General features: G+C 49.9%; 4 protein-coding genes across 4 annotated transcripts; all 4 read left to right on the top strand.

The window, feature by feature from the left end:
- Nucleotides 1–1,239: 1,239 nt before the first annotated feature.
- Nucleotides 1,240–4,943, top strand: FMAN_00434 (uncharacterized protein; the record flags this gene model as incomplete). The annotated part of the gene is made up of 4 exons (XM_041822285.1): nt 1,240–1,256; nt 1,315–1,433; nt 1,496–4,698; nt 4,755–4,943. 4 exons carry the CDS (start codon nt 1,240–1,242, stop codon nt 4,941–4,943), a joined length of 3,528 nt encoding a protein of 1,175 aa, XP_041687980.1.
- Nucleotides 4,944–11,986: 7,043 nt separating this feature from the next.
- Nucleotides 11,987–12,205, top strand: FMAN_00433 (uncharacterized protein; the record flags this gene model as incomplete). Its single annotated transcript, XM_041822284.1, has 2 exons — nt 11,987–12,080; nt 12,138–12,205. The coding sequence occupies 2 exons, from the start codon at nt 11,987–11,989 to the stop codon at nt 12,203–12,205; spliced, it is 162 nt and encodes a 53-aa protein (XP_041687979.1).
- A 3,784-nt stretch (nt 12,206–15,989) lies between these two features.
- Nucleotides 15,990–16,316, top strand: FMAN_00432 (uncharacterized protein; the record flags this gene model as incomplete). Its single annotated transcript, XM_041822283.1, has 1 exon — nt 15,990–16,316. One exon carries the CDS (start codon nt 15,990–15,992, stop codon nt 16,314–16,316), a length of 327 nt encoding a protein of 108 aa, XP_041687978.1.
- Nucleotides 16,317–18,471: 2,155 nt separating this feature from the next.
- On the top strand, nt 18,472–19,884 carry FMAN_00431 (uncharacterized protein; the record flags this gene model as incomplete). The annotated part of the gene is made up of 4 exons (XM_041822282.1): nt 18,472–18,546; nt 18,600–18,791; nt 18,842–18,921; nt 18,972–19,884. The coding sequence occupies 4 exons, from the start codon at nt 18,472–18,474 to the stop codon at nt 19,882–19,884; spliced, it is 1,260 nt and encodes a 419-aa protein (XP_041687977.1).
- Between the last annotated feature and the right edge of the window lie 797 nt (nt 19,885–20,681).

The following is a 20,681-nucleotide window of genomic DNA, read 5'->3' as shown; positions in this document are numbered from 1 at the left end:
TACTTTTTGAGAAGCTTATCATTCCCAGTAGTTAAAGAGGTAGGTAAGGTAGCATACCTTCTTATCATAAGCTTGCTTGGTCGGTCTTGTAACAGTGACCTCGGCCACGCCCGAGTTGACAATGCGTGAGTGTGCAGCCAAAAGCGCCGCCACTAAACGTTTCCGTTCGTCACCGTGGGCAAACCCCTGGTCATGAGTTGACAATTGGTGTTTGTAGCACAGTATCTAACACACATTGAGAAAAGAGCCCAGCCAACAATGGCGGTCTGCAACCTTAACTGCGGTCTATAGTGAGTTTCCTCGTCAGCTGACACTGTATTCATTTCCAGCCGCATTGTCCGTCCCTTGGAACTTGACAGGTTCCATGGGGTCACGATGCGACCGCTTCAGTGGGTGCGCCCTGAATCGTGCCGTCCAGTCACGAGGCCATAAGGGGTCCACGGGGCCAATGGGATTGGCGGGCCCGACTCCATTTTCTTAGGGGTCCTGGTGCAGCCTGGTACAGCCCAGGTACAGCAGAGCAAGTACGAGGCGGTACTTGCAGCTACCCCAAAATGTCAGTGCGACAAGCAGGTACCTTCTCCCCCACATTGGATGGATCACATCAAATCCATGGATCCATCATCTATCGGATCGACGAATGTTGTTTCAAGAATCAGTTTGGCCTTGTTCTTTTTTTGTTTCTAGGCTTTGTTCTTAATAAGATTCTGCTTGCCTGAGGGAGCGAGCGAGCGAGCGAGTGAGAATTGGATCCAGTCAGTCCCAGTCATTTCTCCATCGCATATCTCCAGTCGCTTCGTCATTCTGCTCTTTTTCTTTCTTTCTTCCTCTTCTTCGACATCTTTGTCATACCCTCTTGGTGTCTCGAGGAGGTTCCATGAGTTATACGTCACTTGCTCTGTCACCTCTTGGTCAAGTCAAGTCGCTGGGTACTCTTTGATTGTGCACTGCGCGCAACTTACTTTGACGTCACTGGCCTGCGAGGATAAGCATTTGTGTTGCATTTGACCGGGAAAGACGAAAAAACCCCTTTTATCAGCTTGGTTGTTGGCACGGTTTGTGTGATTGCGTCTTGCGACAAGAAGCTTTCTGTGTTGAACAAGTCTAAACTGTCGAAACGCGGTGTGCTGTGAAAGCAAGCTCTTCTACACCAACACAACCTTTCTGCGCTACGGTCGCGTTGCCTACCCATCGATTTTTCTTATCTTCTTTGTTACTCCGATTGGCGATTTACACAGCATGAAATTCGGAAGAAAGTGAGTACTGATGCAACATGCGCTTTTCTTAACACAACCGGCTCACTGCTCTCACTAGTCTACCGCGCAACCAAGTCCCCGAGTGGGCGGGCTCGTATATCAACTACAAGGGCCTCAAGAAGCTTGTAAAAGCAGCAGCAGAGAAAGCAAGGAATGGAGAAAAGGTGGATCCTGCAGGTGGGCGGCTTTGACGACTCTTGGTGTCGCACACTGAGCCTCTCCCCTAACCCTCGATGCAGAATTCTTTTTCGCGCTTGATCGAAACCTCGAAGATGTCGACTTTTTCTACAACAAGAAATACGCGGAGTTTTGTCGCCGCCTGAACCTCCTCCAGAACCGATATGGACGCACCGCCGACGTAGTCGCTACCCTGGATCAGGATGAAATGGAGGAAGTTATGGGAGCTCTACTTGAGCTGAGAAGTCAGTTCAGAAATTTGCAATGGTTTGGTGAGATCAACCATAAGGGCTTCGTCAAGATCACAAAGAAGCTCGACAAAAAGGTTCCGGACCTTGTCACACAGGGTCCTTATATTGATACCAAGGTCAAGGTCAAGCCTTTCGCCAAACAAGCAAACACCACAAGACTTCTCGATGAGATTAACAAGTGGATGTCTGTGCTGTCCGAAGCCCAAACTTTCGATGACACAATGTCTGAGCACTCGACTCGCTCCCTGGGTCGTGCTTCAGCTAAGGGTATGCTGAGCCTGCCTCAAGCCCAGCTCGATGCCCTTGACCAGGCTGTACGCAACGACGATGTTCCTGCCCTCGAGGCTGGCCTCAAAACAAGCAATGTCGTCGACGAAGGCGCCCAGCCGCTGATGCTGGGTCTCTTACAGCGATCGATTTCCTCGCGTTCGAAATCATGTCTCACGTTTCTACTTAGCAACCTCAAGAGCCTGGATGAGCCAGATGATATCAACTCTCGTAACTGTATTCATCGTCTGGTGATTCACATTGGCAGGACTAAATCCGTTCCTGAAGGAGAGCAGGTCTCAAAGTCTCGACCCGTCCCTGCAGGCTCACAATTCAGTAACAAGCACCTCGAGCCTGGTCTGGCAACTTCCAAGGCGCCCAAGTCACTGAACCAGAAGGAGGCTTTACTTTTGACCAAGGATGACGAGGCTGTCCAGCTATTTATCTTTTTGCTTGAGCAATTACGCCCAGAACAGAGGGTTGCGCTCAAGAGCCGTGACTCCTTCGGGCGCATGCCGCTCCATTACGCAGCTCAGTTTGGCATTGTGGTTGTGTGTCAAATCATTATGTCCAAGATGCAGCAATGGGACCAATTCCACGTCAAGGATGGAATTGATACACCTGAGTGGCAGGATAACGATGGCTATGCTCCCCTCCATCTCAGCGTTGTTGGGGGCCATCCATTGACCACTCAAGCTCTGCTACAGGGCGAGAATTGGGAGGGAAGCAGCCCTTACAAGGCCGAAATTCGAAAATCTATCTCCAAATCGGGCGCTGTGCTAGCCATCGCTACCAAGTCCAACTACAGTGTCATCGTGCAGCTTTTGATTGATGCCGGCGTTGATATCAACTGGAGGGACAAGACAGACGAGACTGCTCTTCACGTCGCAGCTAGATTCGGGCATGAAGAGTGTGCTCGGATTATCCTGAAGGGAACCGCGGATCAAAAGGCAGATCTCGAAGCTACAGAGAGCACCTACTCATGGACTCCTCTTCATGTTGCCGCTGTGGATGGCAAATACAACGTTGTAGAACTTCTGGTAGAAGCTGGAGCAGATATCACCCGTCTTGATTCTTCAGGCTGGACGGCGAGAGAGCATGCTGCGCTGCGAGGTCATATGGATATTGCGCGACTGCTCGAGACCAACGATGTTGAGATCGAATCGCCCCCAACCCGTCCTGTCGACGCATTGCAGCCAACTCCCTCAGACATGTCATCTATCGGCGAACGTCGGTCGAATGGTAACGGAATCAACAATGGCTCGCGTGCTCCTGATGCTGCTATCAAGAGCTTCGGCCATCGATACTTGACCAGTGAGAGCCTTGTACTTGTCAGTCTTGGATCGATGGACATGCGAAAGAACATTGAACCGGTCAGTTTGGATCGTGTTCCACTTACCGAAGCTCATAACACGCAACTTGACACCGCTCTATCGATAGTTGTATCTGCTACTGGTGCCAGTGGTGAGCCCACCATCATCGATCTCCCGGTGCATGATAGCATTGCCACCGAACCTGTCGTTTTCACGACAACAGATGCAGCCAAGGTGAAACTCCTTTTCGATATCGTCCCGACTTACTCGGGCAACGACAAGCACAAGGTTGGACGCGCCGTGGCGCTCTTGTCCTCTGTCAGACAAACCCTGGGATCTAGCCGCATGAACCTGCAGGGAGATGTTTGCGTTCCTATCATGTCAAGCAGCTTCGATGTTATTGGAACCGTCAATTTCAACTTCTTGGTCATCACCCCTTTCCACCACCCCAACATGGAAATCACATCGAGACAGACGTACTGGAAGAAACTGGAGTCAACCATGGTAATTGGTCACCGTGGACTTGGCAAGAACTTGACAAGTAACAGGTCTCTCCAGTTGGGAGAGAATACTCTGCCATCCTTCATTGCTGCGGCTAATCTTGGAGCTCAATATGTCGAGTTTGATGTTCAACTGACCAAGGACCATGTTCCGGTTATCTATCACGACTTTCTCGTCAGTGAGACAGGTATTGATGCACCAGTCCATACCTTGACACTGGAGCAATTCTTGCATATCAACCCTGACAAGAATCGAGATTCCAAACAACAATCGAGAAAGAAACCTGTACCCACGGGTGAGCCAAGTGATTTCCGGGCTCGTAGCAACAGCCTAGCACCTAAACGCTCGCAATCTATGGGGTTCGCTGGCAGTGGACCTGATGAGTTGGATGAACGCATGAAGCACACAAAGGACTTCAAGGATAAGGGCTTCAAGGGCAACACGAGAGGAAACTTTATTCAAGCTCCTTTCGCCACGCTTGAGGAACTCTTCAGAGAACTTCCTCAAGAAACTGGCTTCAACATCGAGATGAAGTACCCTATGCTTCACGAGAGCGAAGAGCATGAGATGGACACTTATGCAGTAGAACTCAACTCATTCTGTGACACAGTACTCTCCAAGGTCTACGACCTTGCTGGAGAACGTCACATCATCTTCAGCTCTTTCAACCCCGACATCTGCCTTTGTCTGAGTTATAAGCAGCCTTCCATCCCCATCCTTTTCTTGACAGACGCAGGCTGCTGTGAAGTTTGTGATGTACGCGCGTCATCCTTACAGGAGGCCATTCGATTCGCCAGACGCTGGAACCTGTTGGGTATTGTTGCTGCCGCAGAGCCTTTCGTCAACAGCCCTCGCCTCATCAAGATCGTCAAGGAGAACGGAATCGTCTGCTTCAGCTATGGCACACTAAATAACGATCCTGAAATGGTTCGGGTAAGTCTGAGCACACACAAACAGATGCATGTCGATTTTACTAACCGTCATTGCAGCGTCAAGTCAAGCAAGGCATCGATGCTGTCATCGTTGACAGTGTCCTTGCCATCAGAAAGGGGTTGACTAGCGGGGAAACGCCGGCTGAGCCTGTCAACGGCGAGAATGGATCAAACGGTACCCTCAAGCCTGATCACGAGCTCAAGGAGAAGCTGGACGAGTTGACGATCAATGGCGGCGGCCCTTGAGGACAACAGAACCGATAGTAAGCGCTGCTAGATTGAATAGATAGAAAGAAGTAAGACGAACACGACCTTCAACAGTTGGCTTCCACAGAAAGACAGAAGATTCGCTCAACCCTTTTCGGGAGTGAGCTTGCAAATGGCATCTATGACACTACGGCCACGAGTGATACCCCTATCATCATTTCGAGATGACATTTGACGCCTATCATTCGTCCATGAACAAGAGTCATGTTTTGTTAACGGGTATTGACCAAGTCTTGACGTAAAAGAGTAATCAATGTGTAACTGCCGCCTATGCAGTGTGGGTGGTATTGTGATGACAACGGCTCAAACACCCCCAGCCCATCACTTCGCTTCTCTTCAGATAAGAAGACTCGTGGGTGCAGCCCAACTGCAAGTCGTACGATTCTGCAGTCACTGACAGAAAGCCATGTCTCATAAGCCTGCCTATCGCTGCTATCACGTATTCCATCCTATCTCGCGCCGCGGAAATCAGATCTACAGCTACGCCGCATCGTTTGGAGAAGGTTACAGTGACTGGGGTGCAAACTCTACATAGTTGCCGTGCTGATCTTCAAGGTTCCTCTACCAGGGCCCATGTTTTGTTCTCGGGCAGGGAGAAGAGCGAGGACAAAGATGAGGCGGAAATAGTCAACCGGCGGCTGTTCTAGGCCACAGTCTAGGTAGTCATTCACACATGTTCCTGTTCGTGCTGGATCCTCATGCATGAGAGAGGAGATGGACTCCTGTGCAATATGTATGTCGTGCCCGGAATGGGAAGCGGTATTCTCGTTTGGGATAGTTTTGTTTCATACCCTTCCTCAAGCCCGTAACCGTTACGTGAACGATAAACGTTATCCAGTGAAGTATTGCTTCGGAGCCGGCGGGATTAGACACGCAGAAGACATGTCTCAAGATCTGCCTGATCCTGGCACGCACACTGTAGGGTTCGCTCTCATCCGAATAGCGTGTGATGGCTGATCATGGTGCATTGCAGAGCAGGGTGAGGGTGACAGAGTACAGGCATCTTCGACTCACTTACTCAATCAGTAGTAGCCTGTTATTTCAACTTGGACCAACTAAATGTCGAGATACGCCAAGGACTCTGCTGTAGTTCTGGGCCAGCAAGGGTAGAAAGGAAGGTGACTTGACGACTTCCTCGACACTAGAACCTGTAGTAAGGTTTAGGAGCGTGTCTCAGTCTAAAGTGTTATCAAAAGTGCCAGCCTATCTCACCGTTTCCAAGATTTATTACATCGAAATTCGATAGATCGATGTCTTGACCTGGAGGCTTTGGTCCGAACTAAAGCAAACAAGTTCAAACTGGATATGCCGTTGATCGTCAAACAGCCTGTTAGATTGGTTGCGTCCGTCTCCTCAACTACCGATAGTTTCAGGGAAAAAGAAAAACAGGGTTGACAGTAAACCGGGAAACTTGCGCGTTGTCGGTGACGAGTCAAGCTGTCAAACGGTGAGATTGCGGCATGATCGTCCTTTAGTGGGCTTAGCTGGTCAATTGGCAGCTGAATATAGGAGCTAGAGAGCTCGCGATGTGACCCAGAAGGATTCGTGGTGGAATATCATAATCGACAACTCATGCTTGATTCAGGTAACCACGCGGTCAGTTGAGAAAACACAAGTCTCTCACACCTGATCAACCAACACCCTAGGGAAGCGCACGAAGGATAAGGCAGTGAGGGATCATGAGGAATCAAGGGAGAGCTCACCGATTCGTTTCCATTTCCCAGTCAGGACGAAGGCAGCTCCAACAATTTGTTTTAGCGAATTTAATATTGCGGTTCCGCATAGGACTGGGTATATGTAAACCAAGGAGACCTGATAGACAAGGAAATCCCTAGTTCGTAGAGAATAATATTACGCTCAATATAGTCAATATAGAGGCATCCAGGCACCAATATGGTTGACCATATACCGACTGTTATTCAGGGGATGTGAAGATGGCGAGGCGAACGAGACGTCGTAGAGCAGATAGAACAGGGCATCATGGTAGGCAGCGGTATAGCTACCATGGCAAAGGCTAACTCCGAGCCGCTTAGCCCCCCTACGATGTAACGCAGAGTATGGGCTTCTCCAACTGAGAAGATCCGCGTCCAGGATTTTATGCACGTTGAGGGGATTGCTGCAACCCTGAGAGGATGGCGGGCGTGTGGTAAAGGGCGGGAAAAGGCGCCTAAAACCCCCGTTAAGTGTTAACCCATGGAACCAGACAAGATAGACGTTGACTTTTCCCCTGTCGCCCATTGTTTCTGTTCACATACTGTACGTTCTGAGATTCTCGTATTAAGCTACCCATGTCGGAGTGACGTTTTGTGATATGTTGCTGAGATCCGGGGTCCCTAGACAGCTAGCGTTCCGTCATATATCACATTTCGGCGGGAACAAGGAGTGAGTCCGTAAGAAGAACAATAGTGGCCAGGCGCAATAGCTGTGGACTCGTGGAACGGCACGCAATTGTTTTTATCGAGTCATTTCGTTGAAAGACTGTGAGCATACTCCATTCTGCCAAGTTCGAAGCCCAGTCATTCATCAAGAGTCAAGCGATAGGCCGAGTTGAACTGAGCGAGGCTGGGCTGGGGCTGGGGCTGCAAATCCGCAACCCTGCTTATATCAATATCGTGTGGGGATTCGAAATGACACCTGGGAGCAAGGCCTGTTCAGGCAACAATATACAAAAAGCAGTGAGCAGGTCGAGCCTTGGCGCAAGATTCTCGATCAATTGATCGTCGTGCAAATTGGGAGTTGAATACCCCGGTTCTGATGATAGTTGTGCCGCCCAAAAACCCCCTCATTTTGATATGCCTCACTGCAAGGGACTCGGCGACTAGTTATGCTGAGGAACTTGTTAAAACTTGCTTTTCCTTGAGCCGCTGCATTGCTTCTTTATAACAAAAGCGTCTGTTTCTTTCCGTCATGGGCCACATCTGTGCCAACTCATCGGTGCCGGTTGGTCATGAGGGACTTGCTGAATACTGATTCACAGCATGATATAAATTGTTCTTTAGGGTAGTTCGACAAGTAATTTAATGACGTGACTGAATATTCCCTGGTACAGTACCCGCCAACGTGCCAGGGAAAAGACATCCTGAACCTGCATCATTCTCTGTATCTGTACATGTTTGAGTCCCCTGCGGAATGTCTGTCAGACTTAACCCAACCACAGTAGCGAACGGCAGAAGCAATCGTCAACTGAGTTTACCGTTCACACTACTGTGATGCCGTTGGCAAACTTAATTGTTTCCATTCGTCCTTGTTTTGAACATGTGATTATGAAGTCGAGGAACTCAAGGCACTTGGCAGATCGACAACGGAACACTGGACGTTCCGGTCTGAGGAGCTGCGAACCACTGAAACCACCCTAGATCTCGAACAAGTATACACATCGTCCAAGAAACGAAGCTTTAGTGGGGATATCAACATTATGAACTTGAAGAAATGGTGTGAGTTCATGACTCGCCACACCTAGCACAAAGTTCGCTTGCAAGGGTAGAGGGCGTGAGCTCTACCTAGATCTTCTCAGGTTCTGCTCTGCTTGATGTTTTCCGCTCCCCACAAGTGTCAGGGGCAAATGTCTGTGAGCTGGACTCGGCCGATTGCTCATCTCATCGGGATCAAACGATCAGCAGCAACCCAGCTGCCATGTCACGCCAAAGCAGAGATCCATTTAGGATGACAGGGAACAGACAGTACGTTGCCGCGCTAAGAGCGAGGTTGCCGCAGGTTGGGAGTTTTGTAAGCCTTCACTCCTCTTCGTATATTGCCTGAGGCAGATGATGGATTTCAACACAACCCCTGCTTCCTTTCCCCCTTCAATGTGATACCTTGTGACTGCAGGGCAATTGCTCTCTATCTGCAAGCATTATATGACTACAATGTCGATAAAAGTGTTGATGAGCACCCATTCTCTTGCTCGGAAGTTGATCAGCAACAGCAGGTTGATGATTTACCGCCGTCGCCGCGGTATTTGAACTGGTCCCACGCCTGCGCCATGCAGATGCCGGCGGCATCACATAAATTTCATCCAAGGGTCTCGATACATCCGCCGGTCCTCTTTTTTTATTGTCATTTCGTAAGGAGGGTCGCTCCATCGGCAGCGAGTCGGGCGGTGACAGTCATCCTACGGTCCGCTCCGTGCCTCGGTTTGTTCCAGTGTCGAACACGCTGCAATCCTGGTGCCGTTCACCTCAAGGGATATGTTCGTGCGTTATTCCAGACCCAAATTGGTGTAAATATGCTACAGGTCCGCGGCTTAGCGTACTATCAAACGCTTGAATGACTCGAGCTGTCTGGAACTTGTGACGGACCACCGTACTGATAGATCCACGATAAGGTCAGTCCGGTCCTGCATGGAGTGAAACGATATGGATACCGTGTCCCGATGTTGCCGATTGGACCTTTCATTTCTCGGTCCTGAGAGCCACGTGTGGTGTTTCAACGGTAGGGCTTAAAAGAGATCATCGTGCAATGCACTGCCGAGACTGCCTTTAGTACACTCGCGTCAATCGTTGAACGGCAGTTGTTGCGTAGTATTTGTTCCGGTTACGCACGACCATCGAGCTACTGTCTTTCATGATGAAAGATCAATATACATCTGACGAAATTTGTCCCGTCATCTCGCCCACAGTGTTCAAAGCTAGTAGAGCATGGTGGCGAAGATTTGCACAATCAACAATAATCCGGGGTGCTTGTCGAAAACTTTACGATTGATACGACCTTAATTCCATACTGTTATTCGTTCAGTCATGAGGCTGCAACGTCGCAGTCACACAACGGTCACAAACCGGCAGTCAGACATAAGATTTCCGACATGGTTGAAGTTGACACCCTTGTCGTTTTTGAGAGTTTTGTGCCCCTGGTGCAAAACCAGGTCCCAACCTTGTTGGCTAGCGCCCAAAAAGGACCTAGTTTGCGAGCTGAAGTTACACTCGTGACTTGATTCGAGTTGGGGATATGATCGTCAGGTTGGAGATCACCCGAACCAGGACCCTGTTCAAGAGCCGAAACACAGAGTAAGCCCCCACCTGTCAGTTCGGCTATGATTGCTAGTGGTTCAGCTGGATCCCTGCTATTGCACACGACGTCCCGCCAAGCTGGTCACGATTCAGACTTTAGATAAGCCTGTCCATCGCTGATATTCTTCATCGGCAATGCGACTCTATAAGATAGCCAGGATTGCTTCGTCAGCCTGGCATGTTGGAAGTAAATAGCAGCGAGATTGCACTCCAGCGTGCAGCATCCCTGCGTATGATCTTTTGTGGGGGTTCCAGGCACAAGACTGAATGAGTGGCTGGCTCTCGACGTTAACCAAGAACGACTCCATGGGCCATAAAAAGGCGCCAATCAAGGTCCAGTATTATAACTTGGGTTGAGAAATTGAGTGCAGCAGAAGTTCCGTGTCTAAAGTTTTCCAATAGACAAGACTCGTTTCAAGGCATTATCTAGCCACTATGCCCCCTGGTCACGTTTGATCAATCTGCCATAGCTCTTAAGGATGAATTTGTTAAGACCAGGGAAGAATCTTTATGTTTTTGTGAAACGATGACATAGGGTCTTGGGAGTTGAAGTCTTCAGTCTCGTGGGCCAAATGTCGTGATCCTGATCCACTAACAGACCTCATAGCTTGGGGCACCTGAGTCATGTCGGTACCAATTCCATGGTCGTTCCGCACCCAAGTAACGGACAAACATGAAGATCGAGATCGTTGCTGAAACATCTTTGACGGTGCTTGATTAGTGTCGGTCAGGGCCCAGGGCAGTCGGCCGCGGCTGACAGCTTAAATGTTCGGTCCCTGGAACCAGCAGGTAGTGCACGATACCATCGTCTTGGTCTCGGAGATGAGAGACAATCTTGGAACTGTTGGCCCGTGCCTCATTGGCCGTGTTTGTTTCTTGCCGTCTCGACCAGTGAACCAGTGAGTGGCCGCCAAGACAACTTGAGAATGGGCACGGGAAAAAAAGAAAGGGAAGCAAATAATGAAACCCAAATACGAGCGGTTTCGAGTAGCCAATTTCAACTAATGGGCCGCCAAGGAGAGCGAGCCGTTAGGCAGCCAAATTATCAAACCATGCGAGCGAGTTCATGATAATTCCAGTGCCCCTGGCCTTGTTTGACAATGACAGGCCAGTGGTTTGCTGTGCATTGTCCTCTTGTCTCTTTCCAACCCTCACTCGAAAATAGAAACCTTCAGGTCAATGCAAAAGAGAGCTCAGGCTCGTTGACGATCTGACCGGCTCCTCTGGACGGTTCCTTCCGATTGGCGTGGACAGGCATGTGGCACGTGGCAGCCAGTCAATGCTAAATCCACCGTTGTTTCGAACCGGTCTCAAATCAGTTCATGACCCAGAGCCTGGAGTTTGCAGGGCTGAGATTGACGTAGACTAGACGCACCTCAACGCTCTTCTCAGCCAGAAAGGCGCTTCAGACCTGACCCTGCATGTGATTTCTGTGGGCTTGGTGACATGTAACGACAACGCACGGTAGTTGGGGTTAAAAAAAGATCAACGTAAAACAAACGCTGCACTTTGAGTCTGTGCATGCCGGTCGCACGGAATCTGGATGTACGGCTATCGGATCAATGCTTTTGAGGCCCTCGCCGAGCCGGGAGAAGCCCAGAAAGTGATAACGGTATCATTTGCTGCTGTTGGTGATGACTTGTATGAAGACGAATCTGCTTGCCTCCCGTCGTCTGCAAGGTAGGTACCTACCTACTGAAACTTGAAAGAGTACCTCCTCAACCCGTGACATGGCCGCCTCAGGCTCAAACGTCACTATCTGGCAACCCATAGACCGGGTCGATAGTTCCTGCTAATGGATGGATGTTCATGCTTCCCCAGCCCGAATGTCATTACATTGGCACAGAGCATTCAACCTCAAATACAGTACGCCACAGCCACGAGCATAACTAGTATGCCCTCAATCTCCGGGGAGATGTTTTCTTTCTTCCGGAGTTGAGGCTTGTTCAGATGGCATCGTTGGCATCATGCTTCCCGCACTAGTGTCAGCAACTCACAGACTACATTCAAAGCGTCATGCACTGTAGATATGTTCAACTTCTGTCAAAGCGCATCGAGGATCTCGCGCTTATCGGCATAATAGAGGTCATCACAGACGTGCCTGAGTGCTGTGCGTTAGTTTAGCTATGAAGTTGAGTGTTTCAGATGCTGATGATGGTGATGAAAGTCATCCGACATGAACAAGCCACAGAACGATCTGGCCAGAACAGGACTCAGAACAGGATAAACCCGTAAGCGAACAGGGCCAAGAGACCTATCAGAAATTCCTAACGACATGCAACGGCTAAAACAAAAACATATGCTCATTTCTCGAATCAGCCGTACCGGAACGCCCATAATAGACCGCCCTCAGTTAGCTCACGATAATAATACAGCCGCATTATAGCTGAGCCGCAGCCCTCAGGAGGGAATGACAGCGGGCACAACTGAGGATGGATTGCGCCACTGAGTACTCGAACCAAGAACATGTCCTCAACTCGACACTACTGAAAATGTGTCGTTGTGAACCAACAATCTCCAGCCTGCAAGATCCTTGGCGAATGTCTTATTCAATCATCGAAACTAGCGTGGCGGATATGCATTGATAATTCCCGCAGAGTGTCTGCACCAATCTCCCCCAGAGCTCGGGACATCACATCACGAGCGCCTCTCTGGTGCTGCAGGATCGAGGGCACAGGTGCAGGTGGCCGTGGGAAGCGGTGAGATGGAGTCCCCGTAAGCAACTGCAGCTATCAAGAGTCGAAGGCATCGCTACCGTTACATCGCAAGGTGAGCCATTCAGGGTCATGCCTCGCAAATCTGGCAGGGTGTTGCCGGTCCAGTGATCTTCACGGGCATGTTACGGAAGGCCAGGGCTCCCCTCACTGAATTGTTTCAATGCACGTTTTGCACAAGTTGCTTTCGGAAACAAACTCGGCCGAGGAACGAGTTGTGCAAAGCGGAGCAGGAGCAGGGTCCCCGGGTACGACACTGCGAGCCTCACGGTCTAGTCCAGATGATCAGCGCATTGCGTCTTCTGGGTTGACCCTGGAAGGGTCGGAGAATGAATTTGTGTTGGTCCTGTAGAACTCTCGGTCCGCAAACCAAGCCGACTGGTGATGAGCCAAGCATGTGGGGTCGATAAATGCAACCGTAGCCAGCCTCTTCCCCCAATTCTAAACTCTAATCCAGGGTTGAAGGGCGTCTATCACTGTCTTTCTCATGGTGTAGAGGTAGCCTCGAAAACACGTTGCTAGCCTGGCTCTGGCACTTGTCCATGACTTGCGGACTATAGTAACTCCTGTTATTATCTGTCAATGCTGGGGGGAATAGACATAGGAAGAAACAAACATAGCTTGCGAGATCGCAAGCATACCCTGGATATGGATGTTTACACGGAGGAACCGAAGAAATCACTGCCACTTTTGACATCTCGTTTCCTATGCCTGGTTTTCTTCCAGTAATGATACAATGCCTTCTGTTTCAGACTCATGCTTCTGCTACCCCGGGGCATAGTTAACGCCGACCTTAGTTATCGGAGTGGCGCCTTGGTGAACAGTCGTCATTTTCCCATCAACCGTTCATGCTTCTGGCCCAAAAGGAACACACCATACCCCAAATACTCGATGATCAATTGAACAGGGAATGCTCAATAGTCTGGCCTGTACTGTCGAGGCTCGCTACAATGCGGCTTTGTGTACTCCGTACTCCTCAGAGCTGCCATTACCTAGACCGCTGACTTGGCGCCAGGGGAGCTGAGAGGGCTGTGCAAGCATCGCCAGCTGATCAGCACTCAAAAGCTAGCAGCCATATTTAATGCAAATGCTCCGGAGAGATGGTGTTGTACTCTGAGAGGTTGTTGATCACTTGGTCTTGTCGATGGAGAGCAGGGTTGCATTGATGCCTTCACCCCAACAGCCAGCTTCAGCCCTGAGGATGAAAATGAGACAGGTCAGCTGCCCAGACCCTGCTGCGTGTCAATTGAGATAGGCTGGGCTGGGTGACTTCTGTCAAATCTTAGTCCAAAGGGATCAACGCTTGGGATTAATTTCATTCTCCAGTTGTTGGCTGAGCGATGTGGAGGAGGCGTTCGAAACGTTGGGGTCTCAGAGAGTAATTCGACAAATCAGCATCAACGTAGCCCGCTCTCAACTATCAACCACAAACACTTAATCTCATTGCACTACCAGGCCATACGGACAAACCTTCAACAATTTTAACATTTCAAGGGGCGAGAGGATTAGAGATGAGATGACATGGCATGAGGAGATCGCGCTTCAGTAGTAGGTAGCAAAGATGGTGTGTGAGTTGTGCATTGATAGTAAAACTCAGGAAATAAACAGAGGCTGTAGGGTTTGGTCCGCGTTGAGGAGGCGCTCAAGGGTGCGGTAACCGGCATGCAGGATGCTGTATTGTATCAGGGGATCGCGTTGATAGTTGGAGCTCAGTTGAGGCCCCTGCCGTTGCGTGGCTTTCAAGTTGGAGCCAGGAGCGTGGGCAAGGCTTGATTGATTTATGGACTTTGGCTTAGAGACAAGGATTAGACAAAGGTTGGGCAGGTCATTGCTTGTGTAGCGCTGCGTGTAAAGAGCCAAGTCAGGAACGGCGTGAACAATCAGCCGGGTTTGACAAGGGTATGCACTGTGGGTGGTGGAGCAGAGATCTTGGTAAGTTTTATGGCCTGGCGTTTTGTCCATTTCAGGGTAGAAAATACGTATTTTGCACGTCATGGTTCCTCCTCAAATCAATGCAATGTTGTCCACCCTCCCTTGGAATGCTCATGTTGATGGCTTGTTCTGTGGCCTTTTTGCAGTTGGAAATTGCTTCACTCAGACTCCGTATCGTGAGCCTCTAAGCACTTGCAGAAAGGTTAATCTGTATCTCCGGATCTGAGCGCCGTTACCTGTTCGGGCCTCTGCTCGGACGTCTTTAGGCCAGGAATGGACGTTGGTGAACGAAACGAGGTGTGACACGAGCGCCCAGGACCGGCACGAACCCTTAGGCCCATGTTGGTGAAGTGCTGGTGCTGTTGCTGGTGTTCACAGATTGCCAACATTATTGGATCCCCGCCGTTTGGTTCAACTCCCGTCTTGTCCAACGTCCCAAGTGCCGTGAGAGGCAAGTTTATTTAATCGCCGACGACACCTGTCAGAAGGATTTGTCGAGTCATGGTGCATGGGAATACTGGCTGGATATAAGAGATAGTGATGATCACCTGCTCACTGACGATCCTCTCTTTTCTGATGTAATTGATTTTACCCTCGACTCGACTCTGAAAGAGGACTTACTGGCAACATGTCTTTGGCGGGGGAATGTCTGGTTAAGCAGAACCCCTGTTTTCTTCTTAGCAGTGGCTGATCATCGCAACTGCCTGCATAGGAGCCCCTGTCTTCGTACCGACGGACATGGATATGCCGACTTTGGAGGTCTTTGGTTGCGATAAGGCATCAAGAGAGGCTTGAAGGTACATATGAGGACTTGGCGTGTGTCGGCTATAGACTGTCAGGCTCTGTACCATCAAAGTAGGTGGCTTGCTCGATTACCAAGTTCTATCTCCAGTGGCAGAAGCCAGAAGCAGAGGAGAACCAGAACCAGAACCAGAGCCACAGCCAGAGCCAGAGAGTAACGTTGGACGCTAGATTAGCATTTCAGAGTTATGAAATCCAGCCAAGAACCCGTCTGTGATCGACCTTTACAGTGGACGGATCCACTAGCTGTTATCCACTGTTCATTTTCTACCCAATCTCCAATGCTCCGGTGAGCTGGTCAGGCTGGTCCATCCCGTCCGTCTTGTCTTGTCTCTAAGAAAGAAGACCGCAAGGACCACTATCGCACTCTGATCTAGCTTCATTTATCGTGGAAATACCCACTAAAGAGTAGGGAGGGAGGGGCCCTGCGGGCTGAGCCTGAGCCTGCCCGACCCCGGCCGCGGCGCTTTCCCAAGCCAAGCCAAGCCAAGAGCCTGGGTCCCCCCGTCTCAGTCTCAGCAAGTAATGGACCTCGGTGGTATCCACTTTGGATCGCATCTCATACGCCCACGATGACCCTCTCTCTGTCTCTGTCTCTACAACACGCCCACACTCTTTGGCTCCTCTGGCCAATGCCTCATCTCGGACCTCAAACGCAACAGCAGGACGAGCCAATGTTACAGGTTAAGCACCCTTCGGCTCCAACCGGAGTCTGTGGTGCTGCGAGACGGAGGCAGCTCAAATTTTGGGTTCCCTCTTCTCGATCTGTAACCAGGTGTCTGGTCGTCCGTCCGTCCTTGGAGGCGGTCCGGTCCCCTCTTTCTCCGCCACAGATTCCAAGCAGCTGGCTCAATAACCGTCAACCTGGATATGCGTCGTCCGTTTTCACTAAATCCTGATCCCATTCCCGATGAACAATTCTACTAGCGTTGATTCATACACACTTCACTGTATGTGTAGCCAGTCAGTCAGTCGTTATTCAGCCTTCTAGCCAGTGACCGCTCCCACTTCCACCTCCGCAGAGCAACAGATAGTGGTGCATTTAGAGGGATCTGCCATCCCTTGCCTTGACGCCCCAAACCCGACGCCATCAACTGGTTTAGACTCCTCGGCTTCTGTCCCCCTTGTCCCCGTCTCCATCCGTCGCCGTAGACTGGTTCAACGTCCTGGAACTTGCAGAGGAGAGGGTGCCTCTACGGTAGTGCGTGCCAAAATGTCCCTCCCCTCTAATGTGCTCTAACCTGGACTAGCTGGTCTGGTTAATGCTTTTGGAATAATGACAAACCAAAAAAAAAAAAAACACCCAATGATCCCAAGGAAAAAGCCTTGAAACATGGGGCAGAACGACCAGATAGCCCCTACACAATTACACCTAAACGGCAAGTTGCCAAAGCCAGGGCGAGTTGCAGCGAAATACAGTAATGGGACCAGAGCGTTAGTAGCCCACAAGCGCACTAAGAGACTGGATAGCGGCCGGCACTACACCACCTCGGATCATTATTCGAGTTGGTACATTCATAGAACACACCATGCAATGCCATTTTTATACGGTACAAGAAACGAGACTATGTCTTTGAGGACGGTACAGAGGCGCTATTTGCACTTCTAAGCCCATATTGGAAACTACTGTACGCCGCCATCGACACAAACCAAGGTAGCCTAGAGAGGTATCGACGGATGGATGCTACTGTACTCAATGTTGGAAAAGGAATACCTCGTCTCAGTTCTGGTGTTAGTGCCAGCCCTTTTCTCCATATCTTGCCTTGCCTTACCTGACCTTGCTTTGCTTTGCTTTGCTTCGCTCGTCATCCCTGACCCTGGATACGTCTCTCTTCATCTCCCTCTTTTATCAGCCTCCCTCTATTTCCTTTCGTCACGCTCATCCACCCTCCACCTGCCGTCCTCTCTCGATCCCTCATCATCTGTGCCCCCCAGTTCACTCGTTGCCGGATGGGACCCACTGAAGCCCGCTGTTGCAGTGCAGGGATCCCTTGACTTCTCTGATCTCCTGCGTGGTTCCTTGATAGCCCTGGTGTATGTATACCATGCTCGCTGCACGCCTACAACTGGAGTCAGATTTTCGACGGCCCATCCTTCGAGCTTGGGTTGTTCAGTCTGGTATTTAGCATCTGCATGGCCCTGGCTATTTTACACTACACTACACTACATCACACTATCCTCTTCGTCTCCCAAGCACTCCTGATCTCCACTGCCCTTACCCAGCGGGACCGGACATAGGCCCATAACCCAGTGACGACCGTTGTTGATATCTGTCGCCGAACCCCCAGTATTGTCTGGCTTGAATGGACCTGTATCGACTGTCTACCTGACTCGAATCACATCAACTAGACGTCAAATAGCTTGTTTTCACGACTCAACAGTCTCAGGCGAACCTCGGAGTCCAGTCATATTATCGACTCGTGCTCGCTCCGAGTCCAATCAACTATAAGCTTCAATATTCCCCTGGCTCGTCTACTTGGTCTCTGGTATTATCCCTCAAAAACCACCACCACAGCCATAGAGCTCTCCCCCAGCCCCAGCCAAATCTCTTCCCGATCCACTAGGCAATACTTGGACCGCCTGCATTAACACGGCACGCCCTGTTAAGACTTAAGCACTCAGCTCCCACACAACCTGGCTTCTGGATTCTCAGCTTCACACGTCTCTTTATATATCCCACCTTCAGCCACTACTCTACACCTTCACCTTTTTATATACAGACAGTCGCACAACTTCTTCACCCCTTCAACAGTGTAGACACTCTTCGATTGTCAGATCAGAACTTATACGTCACTTTATAATCGCCGTATCATTTACAATTGGATCTCACCGCCGCCTCTTATACCCTAATCCAAGGCCTTTGGCAAACGTTGACCTGTCACTCCTTCAGCAAGTCTAGGCAACGTCTCCTGCATCGGATCTTCAACTCTTCCCCAGCGAGCGTCTGAAATTATTATGCTGTGACAAGTCAACATCTTGCCAACAACTATTTCCGCCTTATCTCTGCATCCTACACAAGCATTGCCAGAGGCACGTCCAAGTTTTGACAAAATCATGGAACTTATGGAACTAGTCGAGAACGAGCCCACAGCTCGTCCCTTCCAGTGTGACTGGCAATCGTGCACAAAGGTTTGTTGCCAGAATGATCCGTGGCCGTAGGACTTGACTGACTTCTGTTGCAGAGCTTTAATCGAAAGTCCGATCTACAGAGGCATTATCGTATACATACTAATGAAAGACCATACGCTTGCTCTATTCCTGGGTGTGGGAAGAGCTTTATCCAACGGAGTGCTCTGACTGTTCATATTCGGACACACACAGGAGAGAAGCCTCATCAATGCCAGCACATCGGTTGTGGGAAGCGTTTCTCGGATGTAAGTGTAGACCAAGCAAATGGTTTGAATGGGATTAACAGATAACACAGTCATCAAGTCTGGCTCGTCATAGACGAATTCACACCGGAAAGCGTCCATATAAATGCGCTCACGATGGATGCTCCAAGAGGTAGGCCGCAACATAACCATCGAACCCAGCACGTACTAACCCGACCTCAGCTTTTGCCGCAAAACAACCATGGTCAAGCACCAGCGGAGATCCCACCAGCAAGGAATGAACCCTAACGACATCGACGACTGCTCCTCGGATTCTGACGATGACGAGTCTCCCTCCACTCCTCAGCACTCCTCGATGCCTTGGTCACCTCATGAGATGGTTTCCATGAACCAGGGTGCCCCCAGCGGGCATTTACATCGTGCCTCCTCTTACGCTGATTTTGAATCACAAGTCCATGGCCACCACATGCCCCAGCATTACGGCAACCGGCAAGGCATCCCCGCCAGTGTTCCTCATGAGTACCACGGTACTCCCGTTCCCGAACAACACCCACACGTTCAGCTCGTCCATCGAGCAGCAACTATGCCGAGACAGGCTTACTATGTCACCGAGGCAGGGAATCCAGGTGTTGCTACCATGACAAGCACTGTACCACCTCATTACCAGCTATCGCAGCAAGTGGAACGACCTCCCATGGAGCTTCCATATTCAGCACCCGGAATTGCGACCTCAATTCAAAGCAGCCCAAGCACCTTTTCTGCTACGTCAGTCCCTAGCCCTATGATTCCTGAGGGCTTTTACGCACATCAATCTGGAAGCCAGCCAGCATACACAACAGCCGAATCTCAGCCGGCGATGATTCAATACCAGCAACCTATCCAACACCATATGGCTCAGCCACAGCAGCCAGTGGTATCCCAAGCGCAGCATATTCCTCCAACGGCCGGGCACTACGCTCCGCCGTCAGCCCACCCACAGCAAGAGCAGTGGCCACACTATGACCCGCCGATCGAAGTTACAACCATCGGACAGTTACCTGCATATGGAACTGCAGTTTATGATATTTACGGGCCAAAGATTGAGTTTGAGGACCCTTCATTGCAGCTACCCAGTAGCAGGCTGGCGAGCATGTGATGGATGACTGCTTGAATCACGCTATGTTTTACGAACGCCATATTCAACACGTTAAGCAATTACCCCTTTCCATTTACGATAATCACTTGTAACATAACGATCATACCGAGGCTGGACCACACAACGATCTCTGTTCCATGAACCTAATTATTATTCTTGAAGAGGATATACCCATCGGGACATTATTGGAGGAAATGTACTGTTCTATTGCATCCCCGAGCATATCTCTAGAACACATGAAAGATGTCATCTGCGATTCGAAAAGCATGTCATTTGGCGTTTCTGTCTTGCTTCTTGCCATTAGTGGAATTCTGAAAGCAATTTGCCTTTTGCAACCAATGTTCTTCCAGCTTCACATTTCTGATATTGGATGGTTGGCATTGCAACACCCTGTGTCATCTATCCTTGATAGCTCGGAGTGTACTAATGACACTATGTTTTTGAATCTTTCTCTACTCTTGTTGGCATTCACTTTCTTTTTTTTTTCAGCATTGAACAGCACCTATACCCTTTGAGAGAATTGTGTCGATATTGGATTAGACAGATAATTAGTAAGGGGTGAGGGGGGGAAGACCACTGGGGATAGCATTTTGAGGAGGCATAACAGGGTTTTATGAAGATTCAAGAGGACAAGAAGGTTTTTACCGGGAATTTTGGGGGTGATAGGGGCCATGGGAGACAATGAGAATACCCACGAATGACAGACATGGAGAAAGTAAACGAAGCTCCTTATTCACATCTAATATACCCACAGAGATATCCATCCATGAGATCTAAGGAACCCAGAAAACGCCCCA

The sequence above is a fragment of the Fusarium mangiferae genome (genome assembly GCF_900044065.1).
Source record: "Fusarium mangiferae strain MRC7560 genome assembly, contig: FMAN_scaffold013, whole genome shotgun sequence".
Taxonomy (NCBI): domain Eukaryota; kingdom Fungi; phylum Ascomycota; class Sordariomycetes; order Hypocreales; family Nectriaceae; genus Fusarium; species Fusarium mangiferae.
The sequence above is the reverse complement of the archived record's forward strand: the minus strand, read 5'-3'. Positions and strand labels throughout refer to the sequence as shown.